The sequence below is a fragment of the Conger conger genome, chromosome 11, assembly GCF_963514075.1.
Source record: "Conger conger chromosome 11, fConCon1.1, whole genome shotgun sequence".
Classification (NCBI taxonomy): Eukaryota; Metazoa; Chordata; class Actinopteri; order Anguilliformes; family Congridae; genus Conger; species Conger conger.
This window is the reverse complement of record NC_083770.1, coordinates 25,625,080-25,643,637: the sequence shown is the minus strand read 5'-3', so window position 1 is coordinate 25,643,637 and position 18,558 is coordinate 25,625,080. Positions and strand designations below refer to the sequence as shown.

Genomic DNA, 18,558 nt, shown 5'->3' with positions numbered 1-18,558 from the left:
CGATTATATTGTTGGAATTGTGCAGACCAACAAGTCCTACCCTTCCTCCCTCACCCTGCCATCTATGTGGGCGACTTTAACAGCCATCACCCTGAGTGGGGCTACCCAGCAGTGGATAGCGATGGGGAGGCATTGGCAGAATGGGCATCCAGAAATTACCTTGCCCTGATGTACGACCCCAAACAACGAGGAACCTTCCACTCAGCCAGGTGGAAGAAGGACTACTCCCCTGATTTGTGCTAGGTAAGCTCTGAAAACGGAACCCCATACCCTGCACAGACTCTCATCCTTGATGACTTTCCACACAGTCAACATCAGCCATCACTCATTCACATTGGCCTACAACTCCCCATCATAAACAGCCCCAGGAAGATGCGATGGAATTTCCGGAAAGCCAACTGGGCGAGATATAGCGAAGCTCTGGAACAAAGTGTTGTCACCATCCCCCTCCAAAACATCACTGTAGATGAAGCATACAATCGCTTCTGTGGTGCCGTCTACAAAGCTGGTCTCACGGCAATCCCCAGAGGCTACCACCCCCTCTATGTCCCTTGCTTGGATGAGGAAAGCGCTGCCCTCCTACATGCCTATGAAACAACAGGGGACCCCAATCTAGCAGACCACCTCATAGAATCACTAAACACAGCATGGCGCAAGAAATGGGAGGAGACCGTCTCAGAGATTAATTTCGCCCACTCCAGCAGGAAATGCTGGAGTCTCATCCGCTGCCTTGGAGCTGCACAGAAACCCCCAACCCAGAGCCGACCCTCTGTCACCCCCAACCAAGTCGCGACTCACCTACTGTCTGTTGCAAAGGCAGCCCAAGACAAAGACACCAGAAGAGCAATCTTAACTGAACTGAAGGCAGAAGGCAAACATCCCAGCAAGGAACAAAACCCTGAGCCTTTCATGGTCAACGAACTGGAGAAAGCCCTGCAGGGACTGAAATGTGGTAAGGCAGCAGGTTATGACAACATCTCTCCAGAATTCATGAAACACCTTGGTCCCAAAGCTCTTACCTGGCTGGCCAAATTCTACACCCGGATTGTACATACGAACACAATCCCTAAGAAGTGGCGGACAGCAAAAGTAATTGCTATACCAAAACCTGGCAAAGACCATAAACTGCCAGCAAGCTACCGCCCAATCTCTCTGCTCTGTGTCCCCTCTAAAATCTTGGAATGCCTAATACTACAGCGTATATCCACAGAAGTAGAGTCAAAACTTAATGTAGATCAGGCCGGTTTCCGCAAAGGACGCAGTACAGGGGAACAAGTACTGGCCCTAACCACCTACATTGAAAACAGCCTGGAGAGCAAGCTCAAAACAGGGACTGTGTTTCTCGATCTCACAGCAGCCTACGATATGGTCTGGCATAAAGGCCTCCTGCTGAAACTCAGGAAAATGCTCCCTGCCTGGGCAACAGCCACCATCCAAACTCTGCTCAACAATAGGAGGTTCAGAGTACACTTGGCTCTGGCCGTGTCATATTCTGCAGCAGAATACTGCACCCCTGTCTGGTCCAGGTCACCCCACACACACCAAGTAGACACCCAACTAAACAACACTATGCAAATCATTACTGGGACTATCCGGTTAACACCAGTCACCTGGCTCTCTGTCTTATCTAACATACTTCCCCCCGATATCAGACGAACTGAACTCACCTATAGGATGCTCCAAAAGGTCAAAGATTCCCCCCACTTACAACCCACCACCCGCATGTCTCCGATCTAGACGTCCAATTTGGAAGGACCCTCCACCTACTGACTTTGATGCCATGTCTGCTTGGGCAACAGAATGGGAATCCAAAGACATCCCAAACAAACATCTAGTGTCAGACCCGACCCAACTAGTCCCTGGCACCAACCTCCCTAGGAGACAGTGGTCCATCTTAAACAGATTCAGGACTGGTCAGGGTCCCTGCTTGGCCAGCCTTCACAGATGGGGAAGCAGCCCAAGCCCACTGTGTCCCTGTGATGAGGAGCAAACTATGGAGCATATTATTGAAGCCTGCCCTCTCCAAAGACTGAAAGGAGGTCTAATCTCCCTCCACAATTTAGATCAAGAGGCTACTGCTTGGCTTGAGAAATTTGCATTAGCTAAATAAAAATTATATACACTCAGTGAGCATTTTATTAGGTATTTTAGACTTATTTTTTAGACTCAAGTCTTCTGCTGCTGTAGCCTATCCACTTAGAGGTTTGATGTGTCGTGTGTTCAGAGATGCTCTTCTGCATCCCACTGTTGTAATGTGTGCTTATTTGCGTCACTTTCAGCTTCGACCAATCTGGCCCTTGTCCTCTGAACTCTCTCATTAACAAGTTTTTGCAGAAATGCTGCTGGTTTTTCGTACCATTTCTCTGCAAACTCTGTTGTGTGTGAACAAAGTTTTGTGTGTTTGACTGTTGTGTGTGAAAATCCAAGGAGATCAGCAGTTTCTGTCAGGCACCAACAATCAGTCCATGGTCAAAGTCACTTAGATCACATTTATTCCCCATTCTGATATTTATATATTTATATATTGAATATTGATTAAATTTTTGCATTAACAAGCTGGGACATGTTAAATCTGATAATGTTTTGCTATGGCTTCATTGTTGAACGATATGTTTTCCATGGTTTGCAATGTTTTAGAACAGGCTTTGAGGTATGTTTGCTCCCGTTTCATGGGTGTGTCAGGGGTGTATGATATAGGCCTATGTTTCAGTTTAAATAAATATTTTTCTATGTTTGGCGGGCTGAACCTGGCCCTGGAGTTCAGGTCTACCTAATAAATTGGTCACTGAGTGTACTGAAATAATATAATAAAAAATAAATAATGTGCAAATCTGCAGTATTCAGTTCTGATCTAAACTGGCACCTTTTCTCGCTTCAGTTATTTTAGGCTACTACTGTTATTTTCTCAAAGTGTTTGTATTTATTTTTGTGTGAATTCTGTTTTGATGGAACCGATAATAAGACTAACTTATTCCACATCATACAGATAAATACATTGCTATTTACTTCATCTGATATATATATATATATATATATATATATATATATATATATATATATATATGGTAATAGGTTATCAAATGAGGATTGTTGCTCAGTTCAGAAACTTGCACACGGATTGATTAATTATGAATTTATTTTTGTATCATACAGTCGTCCGATTGTATATATCTGTTGCTGTATCTGCTGCATAATTTTAGGTTTTGGGTACTGAATTGCTTTGGGGGGAATTTTGAGGAAATATGAATCAATAGACACAGGCATCCCACCTCCCCCAGCATTTGTCACATGCTCCCTGATACCCGTTGGTTGGAACTCTCACCATTGGAGAGTCTGTTATTGGAGGGACTGTGAGGGAAACACACATTGGGGGAAACAATAAAATGTCTGGCACTTAGAGCTAGTTCACAATGACCATTTCAGAACTTCTTTCCCAGTATGTTTGGTTCTCTAATGTTCTGTACTTTCAACCTATTTCCAGGACCCAGGTCTGTGCAACAACTATTATGCAATTTCGTTTTTTAGTTTTTTAATTTTCATTTTTAGTTTTTCAGTCATGTGATGAAACAAATGGGAAGACAAGTAATATTTGAGGTGAAAAAGAAAATGATAGGCAACATTAAGAATTCACGTGTTAGACCTATCTTCTGATCATACTCAGAGGTTTGCTGTTGCTGATAGTAGGCATAACATGAAAACTTAATATCTAAAGGCGTGTCAACCCTATAACATATTTTTTTTAAAAGTGTCTTCTGCAAATTAAGGACAAAAAAGCACCTAATTTGCATGTGTATTTATTTTGGACCAAAAGTATTGAAATTGTGGATCAACTAACTTGTAAGCTTTTACAATAAGCCATACTATTATGTTTGTTTTATATGAAATCATATGGTTTTTCCATGCTTATTGAAGTAGAATTACATGAAAATTATAGCCAATAGTCCAATAATGTAAGTAATCTTGACATTTATTTCAAAACTTGGTCAGGAAATTACAATGGAAGTTGATTTCTTATTGTGGCTAGCTTTACACTGATAAGTACATCTTTTTGTCATGCCACTGTAGAGCCAAACAAAAAATTAAACCTTTTTGAGCATGTTTCTTTATTTGTCATCCATGTATCAGACTGCAGATACATTTTTCTGGTTACCATTTTTTCCTTAAAAACACACCCTCTTGAAATTCACATTTTGTGTGTGTGCGTGTGTGTGTGTGTGTGTGTGTGTGTACTGTATGTAGTTTTGGAAAAGAATATGCAATATGGTTGTAATTCCTAGTTACTACAGTGTATTGCTTGGTTTTATTAGGGCTGCCAAATGACAAAATGAAATTTAAACTCGCAAAAGATCAATTATAATTTACATTTCTATACAGTGCTAGATATATTAATTCATATTGACATAACATTTAAATAGACCTCAATTATTTACTTGCAAGTAACAAAATAAATATAATGGCCTGGATGCAACTCAATTTAACCTAATAGAAGATTTTGGCTTTTAGAATTTTGACATTACTTTCATTAAGAATTTCAGTTAAATTTCCGTTCCGGTAAAAATGTCAATTCAATAATACAATAGAATACAACCCCCTAACGTACTTCTGACTTCCTCTAAATACAGCGTATGCCACTTATAAAGTAATATCACAGTTTGCCAAGGTTTACTTCACCTAATGTAATAAAAGAGAGAGAAATTAGCTTTTCTTCAACATATATAAAAAAAATATTTGACATGGAAAAAGTTTGTCAGCAATAAATGGAGAGAACTGAAATTTATTACACATATTAGATGAGAAAATGAAAAGCTTTGTTCTCCAACTTCAGTACTTCAGACCGACACTGAAACATTGTATAGCTGTACAATACCAAACTATACAAGCTCATTGGTTGAGAATTGGTTATAATTGCCACAGCCAATGGAGGGGGGGGGGTGGGGGGGGGATTAAGCAGGCATTACATTAATTTCAAGACTTTACCCATTAATTTTGACAGCCCTAATTATTGAACATATAAGTATAATAGAGTGCCATGAAAAGGTATTGGCCTTCCTGATTTCCTCTATTATTGCATATTCGTCACCAGTGACTGCAACCAAATGCCTCAAATAATTTGACATCAGCCTTTTACACTGCTGTGGAGGAATTTTAGCCCCTTCTTCTTTGCATAATTGGTTTAATTCAGACAAACAATTTTCAAGTACAAACTGCTTGTTTCAGGTCCTGCCACAGCATCTCTATTGGGTTCAAGTCAGGATACCTTAATTTTCATTGGCGATTGTGATTTGTTTCCTGTCCTACATAGAACAATTGTGCCAAAATGCGTTGTATGCATAGAACAGGATTTGTAATTTTGTTATGCCTACAACAAGTGTTGTGTTTTGCAATTCACAAAATACATTAACAATTTGCAATACACATGTGGATTGGGTTTTACAGTTCAGAAAATAAACTTATGATGTGCAAAACGTGTAAATGCTATTGCCATTAAATCCGCTCCATAAAGGTTCAATATGAGTAAGGTTTAGATTCAACAGGGCTGGATGCAATTAGTCAGCTGAATCCAAAGATCAATTAAATTAATTAATTGAGGTTAATTGGTTGATTATGTAACTAAGGGGGCAATTACCCATATTGCCCATGTGAAGTATTTCATAACTTTATTAATTAAATGATAAATGGGGTTTTTAAATGGGGTTTGCATTTACTCGGTTCCTTTGCCTAATATGCAAATATGCAGTAATCGAGGCAATTAGGAAAGGGAAATACTTTTTCATAGCACAGAATGTACAATGTAAATAAATGTTGTTTTCCTATTACTTGGGACATAAGACACATGAGTAATACATCAGAGTCTTTAAATGTGGAATGGCCAGAATGATATCTAGTATTGTAGAGCATACACATGCATGAAAAGTATAGATTTGTGTTCCAGGTCAAGGAGGATTCATATACACAGATGCAGACTTAAAGGAAGGATTATGGCAACCTCCAGCCTTCACTTAAAGTCAATGAATAAAAACTCTCCTAAAAAATTTTGTTGCCTAGTTTTCTGTCCCTGCCATAGAGCAGTACCTTTTCTGTAAGAACTGTTTTCTGGAAAGTACAATTTCTTTCTGTAGGTACAATTATTGGCACAGCCAGTTTATGTTTGACTCTTTGCTAGCTCCAAGTCACCATATGGTGATGCATATTTAATTGAGAGTTGGGTGCTTTGTGTCTGGTGAATTACTTGGTTGAACTCAATTGTTCAGGTTTTGGGTACGATGGCTATTAAATTCAATAGAGAATTGCAGGGCGATTTTCCAGAAGCCTAGAGGTTGTGTGTTCAGTTCTGGGCAGAGTTGCTGCTGTGTGTGGATTTGGTCCTGTGGCACTCTGTAGCTCATGGCTGCCACCTGGCTGCGGCTTTCACCATGTGGTCTAGGTATGTCAGAAGTAGAGCGCGGGGTCACTGTGGAAGTCTGAGACGGGGGACCCAACAGCTGGGGTGAGCTGAGGAAGTAAGGAAGCTTGAGTTAAATAAATAACTGATTATGACAATCATGAGATCACGTGCTGTCGTACAAAACATCGCATTACTATAATTTGGTGGCAAAATGAACAATTATATGACCTGACTGCAGAGTGTAGAATACAGGCCAGACCTATATTTATGAACACGTTTCTGAATATATTCCTTTGTCAAAATAGATGAATGTTTAAAAACAGCCAAAGCTCTACACTCATTAAAAAAGTGGTAAATCTTACCATGACTTCCTCTAGACACAGCTCAGCACCTTCTGTGTTGCAATCCCCAGAAACGACATGGACATCATTCTTATGTTCCTGCCAAGCACTGAAATCCACAGAGTGCTTGGGAGTGTAACTGGAGAGATCTGTAATTAGACATGAAAAGAGGGGATATAATAGATCAGTCGCTAACATTTACATAAAAACAAGTGAAAACCTATTAATATAGAATCTCTCACATAAAAGGATACATTCGCCTACTCTGACCAACAGGTGTCTCTACTGTCCGCTGAACAAAAAAACCTGTCACATTTCCAAAACTCGGTCCTAGGGGCCCCCTGCGTATGCTGGTTTTCTTCCAACCATAATTGCAATCTCAGAATTTTAACAAGCAGTTAATTTGGCATGGCATGAAGTTCATATTGTGCTATATTGCAAACAATTACATAAATACATTTTTGCTCCTATTTATGTTATTTCATGAATAATGAACATCATACAGATTTGGCTCTTTATCATTTTGTCTGTAATTTTTTCCATTATCTTCCTGATGGTTAGTTTTAGTAGCCAGGTGTCCACACTTTCACCAATTAGGAGCCTATTGATTCAACACAGGCTTTAATTAGATGATTTAGCAATTTACTTATTTTTATGCAGTCGTTTGCAATATAGCACAATATGAACTTTATATTGTGAATTTTATTATGTAGGGCATGCATAGCTATATTGAACATAATGTGGCTTACATAACCCCTTTAAACATGAAGCACCTAATTTAGCCAAATGAAACTGTTAAAATTCTGAGATTGCAATTTTGGTTGGAACAAAAACCAGCATACACAGGGAGCCCCCAGGAATGAGTTAGGGAGCCACAGTCCTACATACTCCTCACAACCACCTCTATGATTCCTATTGCACCTACAGCCATCCACACCCCACTGGTGTGTTGAACCGGTTTCCTGAGCCATTGCAGATATGTACCAAAGCTGGTATGTAAAACCTTATTGCATCCTTTTAATTAAACTTCAGTCTCCCAGTACATTTTCTTTCTCTCTCTCACCAATGTTACTAGTGGAGTTGGTAGGGGAGCTTATATAACTGGGACGGGGGATCTGGAATCTTGTGGTGGCAGGAACGCCTTCCTCTTCTTCTTCATCCTCAACCTCCCCTCCATCCACTAGACTGCTCTCTGAGGGGTACTCGAAAGTACTGTGAAGGCTTGACTCATTGAAGGAAATCTTCAACTGTGGGCAGAGGAGGGAGAGGGGTTAGCCTAAATCCTGGGTCATGTCTTCCTTTGCTATACCCTTTTCTGTTGGTCGCCATGATTATGGGTTGTGTGTATCTGAAGAGCAGTATGTCTAATTTAATTTTTTTCTTTCATTTAACGTTTTTTGAATTCAGGCAGGTCCATTAAGAGCACATTTTTTAACAAATCAAATGGAAAGTAATAGCTTCAGTAGTGGTAATAGTAATAAAAGGGGATATGCCTTAGGAAAAGAGCAGATTGTTTTTTGAGATTTAGTTTTTGTTTTTTGAGATTTAGTTTTTATTTTATTTACCACAAAATTAGGGGCTTATCCAGGCTTGAATTTCCTGGACGCCACAATATTTAAGTTCACCAAGCATCTAGGGAGTGTAACATCACATGGTTGCAGTGGTTTACATTTCAGTGCAGATATAACTACAAATTGAACAAGAGCTGACTTATGTCTAATAATGTCAATATTTAAAATGCCTCATTGAGCTTGTTGGCTGCCTCAAGCAGGCCAAGAACAATACAGATACAAGTTGTAGTTTTCACAGTTTTCCGAAAGACCTCAAACTTAGAGCACTGTAGGACGAACGCAGCAAACACTTCACTTGTGATTGCTTTGATGATGGACTATATTGTGATTCCATTACAAATCTACCCTGTATAACAAGCCATGAGAGCTTTCAAGCTCTGTGTATGAATAAAGATGTGCTATGGATGGCTATGGTAAGTCTGCATGAAAGCACAGGATTGAGAAAGAGGTTGGCAGGCCTGTTTCTATTGTAGTAGACCTGTGAAATGGCACTGAGATTGGTTTTAAAAATGAGTGAGATATTGAGGTTCAAATTGAACCATTTTCTTCCATTTTCTGATGGAAGAGCCAACCAATGCAAACATATAGTGAGTGCATAATAATATGGTAGGAATGGGGTCAAACAGATGTTCTCAACTAGTTGGTTTTCATAACACATAATAATTATCCTTATTACTGTAAAATAGAATAAAATGGTAGATTGGACAACTGGAAAATACATACGGGTATACGCATGTGAGTTTGATGACTAGTACATTTTGCATTGTAATATTTAGATATTTAATGTGTAGAACAGGAAAGATCCCACATAATGTGGTAGGAAATGGTAAGCACCGGAGCGTAATGCTATTATGACAGGATTGGTACCATCTTGTTATTGTAGGTTAAGCGTGGATGTGTTGTAGAGTACATCTGATGCCATAGGTGTCTGTAGTGTGACCCACGGGTATTTAAACTTGAATTTCAATTATTCCCCTGGAGGACTAATTATTTAGTTCAGTGGTTAATTGTAATGGAAAGGAAACATGGATGGAACAAGGATGGAATATACATAATACTGAGTACTAGATAGGTGGACTGAATAAAGTGGCCATTGAATGTATTGTATGTCTTGTATGACAGATTTCGTATGACATAAAAACACAATGTTCAGCTTGATAAGTCGGGCCACTTTGGCAGTACTGCTCAGACTCATAAGTAAAACACACTTCCATTTCTAAGCAGAATCCTGGAACACCTCATTAAAGCAAAGGATCCCTAATGAGATCCTTGGTTTCTTCAAAAAGGTCCAACGTGATAAAGGCACCAACTAACTGGAACTAATTAACAAATTAAAGTTATGCACATTTATTCCACCATGTGATCACATGTGATGGCAAGGTGATGGAAGAAACAGGCTTCCACCAGCTAGAACCTCTAAAATTGCCAAGAAAATGTTGGCGGTGGTGGAGAGAGCCTCACAAGAGAGGACAAAGGGAGGACAGCAGGAAGAAAAGAGGGGAAAAATGAAAAGTAGAATGAAAGAGCAAAGAACAGGAGAGACTGAAGGAATCACACAGCAGGGGCTGTAAAGGCTGAGGAATGGGGCACAGTTCAAGTATAGGGGAAGTAAATAATTAAAAGGCAGTGTGGACTTTTACACACAGCCGAGGTCCACCTTCAGGAATGAAAAAAATGTATAACGGCGTCAACATTTTCTCTTAAAGGAAAAAAATGGGGCCCATACAAAACTATTGTTCACAGTACTAAGTCTAAATCAAAATCAACTACTTGTGTGTGCAGCAAACTATTTGCTTTGGGAATGCCTTGTCCAAGGTGACCTGAATATTATCTGGAGTTACCTGACTGCAGACCCTTTTTTTGATGTTTTTTGTGAAGAAATTACACTCAGTTCTGCAGCAGGATAACCAAACACACAACTCTAAACTGACATGTCAATCTACACTGACATGTAGGCTGCTTATTATTAAGAATATAACGATGTCGCCCTACTGCTGTCAAATGAACAAACAACCAGACAAAATGGAGAGGTGGGCATGGAAAGTGGAAAGAGTGAAGTGGGAGTGGTAGAGAAGCAGAAGGGCAGCCAGCGAAACTGACGCCACACCTACAGGTTTCCTGTAACACAGAAGCTGCACAAGCAGTGGGGGTGGGGGTATTTCAGGCACACCATCTGCTTTCTGGGCACCAAAACAGGGACGCTTCACAGCAGTGGGACTGGCTCCTCTTACAGGCTACCGTGACACACACATCACTTTCATTTGCACTGGTTAAATGAAAGGTAAAGGCTTAATACACATGCTACTTAATACACAAGTACTACCACTTGGTTCCCACCTTGGTATGGAATCTGGGCAGATACTTAATATTGCTCAACCAAGTATGCACAAAGATGCGTAAACAGGGAAACACGCTTGATGAAATAACTACCACTCCAAAATGCCTCTTAATTACACTGACACCTACATTCCACTGTTTGAGATTGAGATGGAACAGCACAGGCTGAAACATTCTATATTTTCTGTTGGAAAATACAAACATGAACTGCATTTAGAGCACACAGTATTCAGAATAATGTTCCATCTCCATGTCTCCATTATTCTGAAAAAGTGGAATGCATGATGGAATATGACCACAGCTATTCTTGTTTAGGTTACATCACACTGAAATAAGCTCTGTAGAACATGTGGTGCATGTTCTCTGTGATCTGCAGTACTTGGCTGCTTGGATTGTGCTACTATTGAGCATTACAGTCAAAATATTGCTTTGGTAGTTGCTTGTCTGCATTTGTTGTTGGTCTGATGATTGTCTGCATTGTTTGTTTGACATTGAAATATTTCTGTGGAAAATATCATTAACTGATATTTGGCAGGCGATACTGGCTGATATTGATACCGTTACCTCCCTGTTTTACATTATAGCAAAAATAAGTAAATTGGCACAGCAGTCAGCCTATGAAGAAGAAATATATAACATTATCTTTGCATAAAGATAATTCAACAGCCTTTCCAAATTAAGCATAGCATAGGCCTAGACAGCTACCAAGTATCTGTCCTTGATTTTGGCGGGTAAATAATATTGAAAATAAGAAATAAAAAGGTTCAGACTATGATTAAGCTTCTTTTCTGAGCATGACCTATGCACTTAATTTAGATCATCAGCAGCTGATCAAATGCATTTCCTCTGCTTCATCATCCTAATGAGCCATCACAGGCCATTATCATAGCTTATTGGCCAATGCTGCTGAGAAGATTGTTTTAAGTTGCCATCTACCAATACCAATATGAGCCAAATAATATTGTCAATATTGAGGAGCAAAATTAGCAAAATTACTTAGAAATTTTCTAAATTAATAAATTACTGTACAAAAATAACATAGAAAATCACCGTTTCCTGCACACCCCATCAGGACTATAATGGTCGGTATGACGTATACAAATTACAGCACATTAATGAAGGTATCTTTGGGGCCAAAACATGCTCCAGAATGGTCATTTTGATTTCTTAAAAGCAACAAATGCGACCCAAATCTCAAATAAATGTTAGATATCATTCCTCCATAGCGAGCTTCTTTGCGGACAGGTTCAGGAAAATCCAAGATATTAAGGGAATTTTATGTCCAAATGAATATCGATTGGCCCATATAGGTACTGTACTGTACTGTAAAGCAAAGTGAGTTCACGCCCTCTCTCATGCCCTTTCCTTCTTGCAGGATAGCAGTGTAGCATAATGGTCATGGAACTTAGAAAACATACTTACTGCAAGCATTGAGCAAAGTACTTAACCTGAGTTGTACATTGGAGTGCAACAATTTGGGCACCCCTGGTTTACATGTCTGTTACAATGAATCTGTACATGATCAAAAGGAAATCTGTACTCTAAAGGAACTCTAAAGGAGTTACATTTGAGACCTTTCTGAAAATTTTAAAGCAAGATTGCTTTTTTATTTTTTACCGTTTATAAATTATATATAAAAAAAAAAGGGGAAGGGCCTTGTGCAAATGTTTGGGAACCCTTTTGGATTATTCGTTATTACTTTTATAAAAAAGACGATTACCAAGGCCCGGACCCAGGTGATTTACTAATTAGGGCTTCAATGAGTCAGGTGAGTATAATTTCAGGGCCTTCTATAACTCCATGCCTAAAGTATCCAACTGCAGTGGCTGTTCTATCTGGTGTGAACAACCATGGGTTCCCTCTAAACAGTTATAATTTCAGAATGAAGATGGTTAATTTCCTCCAAGAAGGCTACAAAAACTCTAAATGTTTCAAACCTATTGCCACTGACACAAACATTATTAAAAATGAAAAATGAATGGAACAGTTGAAGTCAAGGCAAGGTCCAGAAGACAAGAACGTTTTCAGATAGAATGGCCGAGACCTGGAGAGAAATGCACCCACACATCGTTGCAAAAGAGTAGCAAAAACAGGTCTAGCTGTTCACAGGACAACAATACAACATACTTTAAACAACAAAGACCTACAAGGCAGAGTTGCCAGGGAGAATGACCAAGACAAAATTAAGCATCTGAAGTATGCAAAAGAAAACATTGAGAAGCCTGAAGCCTTTTGGAACAATGTGCTTTGGACTGATGAAAACATAATGGAACTTTTTGGCCATCACTAAAGAAGGTATGCTTGGAGAAAAAAGGGTCAAGTCTTTGTTGAGAAGAACACCTTACCAACTGTTACGTATGGAGGTGAATTCATTACATTACAGTACATTATTGGCATGTACTGTAATGTACTTATCCAGAGCAACATAGATCAAAGTGCAAAGTGCATACCCATAACCAGGGATAAGTGCACTGAAGACCCTAGAGGGAAGTACAATTTCTAGTGCTAACAGTACAACAAAGATAAGAACTAGGGCCTATTTCATTAATCTGATTAATGGATTATATTTATATAATGGTTTGCATCTGTTCACTTAGATATTAATTTTAAAAGCCTTTTTGACCAGGGGTGCCCATATTTTAGCACACCACTGTACCTGTAAATATCCAGCTATAAATGTATTGTATGTAATAAGAATGTAAACTGTAATTTGCTCTAGACAAAGGCCAAGTGGTTTATTCATTATTCAATGGAATCAATCCGTCTTAGATTTTTCAAATAAAAAATGTATTTCTCCAAAAAACAGGTTTCATAATTATTGGCATTCCTGGTTTAATACTTTGTGCAACCACTCCTTACAAAGAGTCTTTTCCTATAATTTGTAATAAGGTTAGAGAACACATTTGGAGGGATTTTTGACCATTCCTCCATGCAGAACCTTTGAGAATCATTGATATCCTTGGGTTTGTGCTTATGGACCCCCTTCTTAAGTTTGATGGGATTGAAGTCTGGAGACTGAGATGGCCATTGCAGAACATGGATGTGATGTGAATAATGCATGTTTGGAGTCATTGTCCTGCTGGATAATTGAACTACAACCAAGTCTCAGCTTCCTAGTAGAGCCAACCAGATTTTCTGCCAGAATTGTCTTCTACTTTGTTGTATTCATTATGCCATTGATCTTAAATAGTCCCCCGGAACACTGGCTTCTCCCTGTATGCATTCCTCTTTTATTTCCAAACACATTGATGGTGTGTGTGGTAAAAACATTCAATTTTGGTCTCATCTGACCATAGCACACAGTTCCCAGTTAAAATTTCAATGAGGTGAGGATTAGCAAATTTCAGATGCTTGGTTTTGTTTATTGTGCTCAGTAAGGGCTGTCTTTGTGCAACCAACCGTTTTATGGTTCTCTTTGTGACTTGGTGTGACCACAAGATGCAACCAATCTCTGCAGTTCTTAACCCAGGATCCAAAGGCTCTTTATGGCATCACTCACCATCTTCCTCACCATCCGTGGGGATAAAATGCACTTGCGTCCTCTTCCATTTGTTTTTTATTTTTTTATTCTTGCCCTTACAGTACTAAGAGGTATGTTTAACGGTTTAGGCATTTCTTTTTTTCCCATGAAATAGGAATTGATGGGATTACACAATATAGTTCCTTTAGACTGAGATTAACTAAATTAAGTAACATTTTATTGGCCATTTAAATTTGATTTTATTTACAATAATTGTTAGGGGTGCGAACACCTATAGTTTTCATGAGATTACTGAATGAAAATAACACTGAAACATCAAAGTAAATATTTAAATAAAAGTATAGTATCTTCATATAGTCCTATATGTTTGAACATAACATAGCTCATCTGTATTTATCATATGTAGCCTTTTTTATTAAGGGTGTCAATTATTCTGGAGCCCACTGTAAGTCAGATGAGTAAATTAGAAGCCTCTTACATTGACAGGGATCTGTTCAGCTAAATGTACTCTACATTTACAGAATATGGAATCAGAGAATGAAAGGTTTCCAGGAATATGCAACGGCCCTAAATGCTTATGACTTTCAGTTCTTCTGATTTCCAGAACAAAAACAGATTTCAGCAGTACTACAGCATACACACAACAAATCTACTGATTTAAAGTAATCTAGATTTGAGGCTGTGATTTCAAGTATCAACCAACCAATAATGTTTAGGGAACAATCATGCACTGCAAAAAACACTCAGGAGTTGATTTTGAATAGTAACTTGGACATTCATATTACACCATCACATGCTGTATAAGCCAATTTAAAAGAACATTAATTTCTACCAAATATATAATAATTGCACAATGATAAAATATAATAAAAAAATTAAACATGGCATGCATTGTCTGTTTGCAGGCTTGCCTATAAGTATTAGGAAATAATACAGCCAACACAATCTGTTTAAAGATTAGTCTGAATCCTCTCCCATGTTTGCATCTGAAATGCCTGTTTCACTGAGACTAGTTTCATATGCAACCATTACATATAACATTGTTAGGATATATAAAAATGGAGTGAGAGTGTGTGGTGCAGCCTGTAGGGCAGTGAACTCCATTCCACATATGAATCTCCCTTTGTGGCCTTATATTAAAAACATTTCGCTTTGTCATCATGAACTCAGTTTGACAATTTAGATGTAGTAATAGCTGAACTGACTAAACTGTCTTTCTGAATGAAATAATGTAAATTCAACTTAAGGATGAATGTTGATTGAATCTGTGTCAGGAAGCCTACTAAACTACCTGCCTGTGAATGTAAACAAATCTACTGCACCCACACAAAACATGGCAGATCAACAGCACCAGCTTACATGACTAACAGTGCCAAGGCATTTTGTTGTCTCAAAATGTACAAGAACACATGAAGGTAGGTGATGGATATTGTGATTCAGTTGAACCTTAATAAGTACACCCAAATAAGATGCCAAAGTATACAGTGCATACCTTTGAAAAGATAAGGTGGTAATCCAACCGGCTTTTCAATAAAAATGGTATATCTTAACAGATGCCTTGAGTGCTTAACACTGTTCTACAATTAATAGAACACCAGTTCAGTACTATAGCCTGTGCACATGTTAAGATGCTTACCTTCTTGCGGGTAGTGGTTTTGGAAAGGCATGAACGGCTGAGAGAGAGATATCCACCGATGACCTCTATCTCTTCTGCTTTAGGATAGCGTTTCTTTAGGAGTGAACCAAGCTCTGCATAGGGGGGCTGCTTGGGCACCTGGGTGGGATTTGGCCGGTCAGCCCCAGGCTCTTGGGGCTCCAGAGACGCAACCTGGGAGTCAGGCCTACGTTTAGGCACCACCGTGAAGGTGTTTCCCTTCCGCTGGTGAACCAAAGAGCTTGGAGCAGCCCACACTGGCTCTACAACTACATCATCTATATTAGTGACTGGCAGCTGGTCTATACAAAGGGGCTCTTTGGGTAGCGTCAACTGCATAGGGGGATCCAGTGTGAAGTCCACGGTGGATGATGAGGGCGAGGCACAAGGATTCACAGGGACATCTGGTTCAGGCAGCTCTGTTACAGCATGCCCGGGAACCATCTCCTCTTTTTTGGGGGGACTAGGTGAGCGTGGAGGCAAGGCTGGGGGTGTGGGCTTTGGCACTGTAGTGGCCAGAGGCTCAGGTGCTACGGGTTGTGGGGAAGGAGAGGATGCAGGTTTGATGGGACTTGAAGGCTCAGCTTTGGACAACACAGGCATCCTGCATTTCGGTATGACGGTGAAAGAGTTGCGGGACTGCAGGCGCAGGTTGGCAAGGGCACGTGCCTGGATGTCGTCGTCTGGCAACAAGGACAAGTCCGGGCGAGGAGCGGGGCGGATTTCAAAGGTAGAGGACTGGGGCGACAGGCGACAAGATGGACCGTCTGGAACATTGCTGGGTCTCCCCAAAGAGCTTGGCACTTTGGGTTTGGAAGACTCTTCTGGAGCATCCCAGCACTTCCCTCTCGAGAGTTTAGTCGGAAACCTCACGTTCACTGGTGTACTGGATTCCCCCTCCCACTCAGACTGGAGGGATACAGAAAAGGGTGTACCACTCTCCTGCTTTTCAACAGAAGACAAGGTATGAGATTGGGAAGATGGGGAAGACTTTGAGCTCTGGAAGACTAAATGTGTATGCACTGGTTCTGAACTTAAAACTGGTGAGCTGGATTTTGCAGGTGTCACAAACTTTGGCACTGGATTTAGTTGTGGTTTAGGCTGAAGTCTCCGCCTGTCTGAGCGGGTGTCTATATCCAGCAGGTTTTCGCTGCTGCGGGACCTAGGCTGGAGTTTGTCATAATTACAGTCAAACTTCTGCAGCATACGGTTGACCCTGCCCTGGCCCTGTATGTGTACTAGTTCCTCATCAGTACCATAATGACCTAATGTGCTCAGGTTTTCCTCACTTTTGCTTAATTTTGAATTGTAGATGACCACTTCTTCTGCATGTATCTCAGTCACTGAAGTACATTTCTGATCCAACAGGTCTTTTAGGGAGCTGTAGCTACCGTTATGTTGCGGTTTGGTGGCAGTTCTAAAATCTGGAGGCATTCGCAAGTAATCCGGGTCGGATTCTATAATTATAATGTTCTCAGCGCGAATAGTGCGGATGCCAGGCACACCGCCGTACAACTCTAATATGTGTTGTATGGATCGTGCAGCGTTCTCTTGGTCCTGGCGCTTTTTACTCTCCCTTTCCATTTTAATAAAGAGATTATCGTGTAATGGGCCCAGACTGTCCGACAAAACCAAACTCTCTTGTTCGCTATGGCAACAAACATTCTTGTCCGGTACAGTAATGTCATAGTGGTCGAAAGCAGACCATGGCTTTTTGTTTGTTTTAAGCGGAGTGAGGAAGGCAGGAGTGCAAACGCGCTTACATGCAAAAGCAGAAGTAACTGTAAAGTTCCCATTAGAAGTACTAGACTTTTCAGACCTGCCATTCTTCCCATGCGTCTCGTCGTTAACCCGAGATGTGAAAGCACTGGAGAATGAGTCGAATGCACCTCGGTTCTTTGCTTTTCTCCGTTCCAGAATCTCTCTCTTCCAGGGCGGTAACGAGCTGTCCGATTCTGTCTCGCAGCGGAATACGTTTATTTCATCACCAGACATTTTGCTGAGACGTTATTTTCGAAACCGAAGTCGAAGTTGTGTCCTTTGCAGCCACTTAACTCACAATCCACTGTTCACAGCACACACGCACGCATCTCTCCATCGCTGTTCCAGCGACTTCCTATGAGCGCTTTCCCGACTCCGCCCTCTCCACCTGTCACCCATGTAATGTTAAGAAATATACACACTTAAAATACAAACATTCAATATATGTTAAAAACATACACACATATCACAATGTTACAAAAAAATTATACATGCGTGTTATATATTACAAAAAAGGTAGCAAAAAAAAGTATGTAATAACAAGCTAACTTGATATTATACCAACTAGACAGTGTCGATGATATGGGGGTATTTTGAAATGTACAACCCTTCATTACATTTATATGATGTAATGGATATCAAAAATATTATAGAAAATATTGTTTGGGTCCAGCTGTGGTGTGCTTACTCAAATTAGTGTATTGCTATTTACTGCTAGTACAGGTGAATGGATCAATTATATCATGCTCTTCTGCCTCCCCTGGGCAGAGTGTCTCAATTATTTGTGGGTGTTCTGAAAACCTGGGATCCTCCACTGTCCAGAAATGGTGCCACTTATATAAAATATCATAGGAAATGTGGCTAGGGTTCAAGTATGCAGTACCTTGGCGAATTAGTGTATTCCCATCTACGTCAGAAAGATAAGTGATTTTACTTTTTAATATAATACACAGAATTAACATCAATATGTGATTGGAAGTATTTTTTATTTGCTGTCAAAAGTGAATGAATTCCAAGGGGGAAACTGG

The 18,558-nt window shown here is 39.9% G+C and overlaps 1 protein-coding gene across 1 annotated transcript; it reads right to left on the bottom strand.

Annotated features, from left to right (window-relative positions):
* Positions 1–4,942: 4,942 nt before the first annotated feature.
* On the bottom strand, positions 4,943–17,866 carry LOC133140719 (taperin-like). The gene is made up of 4 exons (XM_061260867.1): positions 15,752–17,866; positions 7,790–7,973; positions 6,748–6,875; positions 4,943–6,492 (listed from the first exon to the last, which is right to left on the bottom strand). The coding sequence occupies exons 1-4, from the start codon at positions 17,762–17,764 to the stop codon at positions 6,430–6,432; spliced, it is 2,388 nt and encodes a 795-aa protein (XP_061116851.1). The 5' UTR covers positions 17,765–17,866; the 3' UTR covers positions 4,943–6,429.
* Positions 17,867–18,558: the final 692 nt, after the last annotated feature.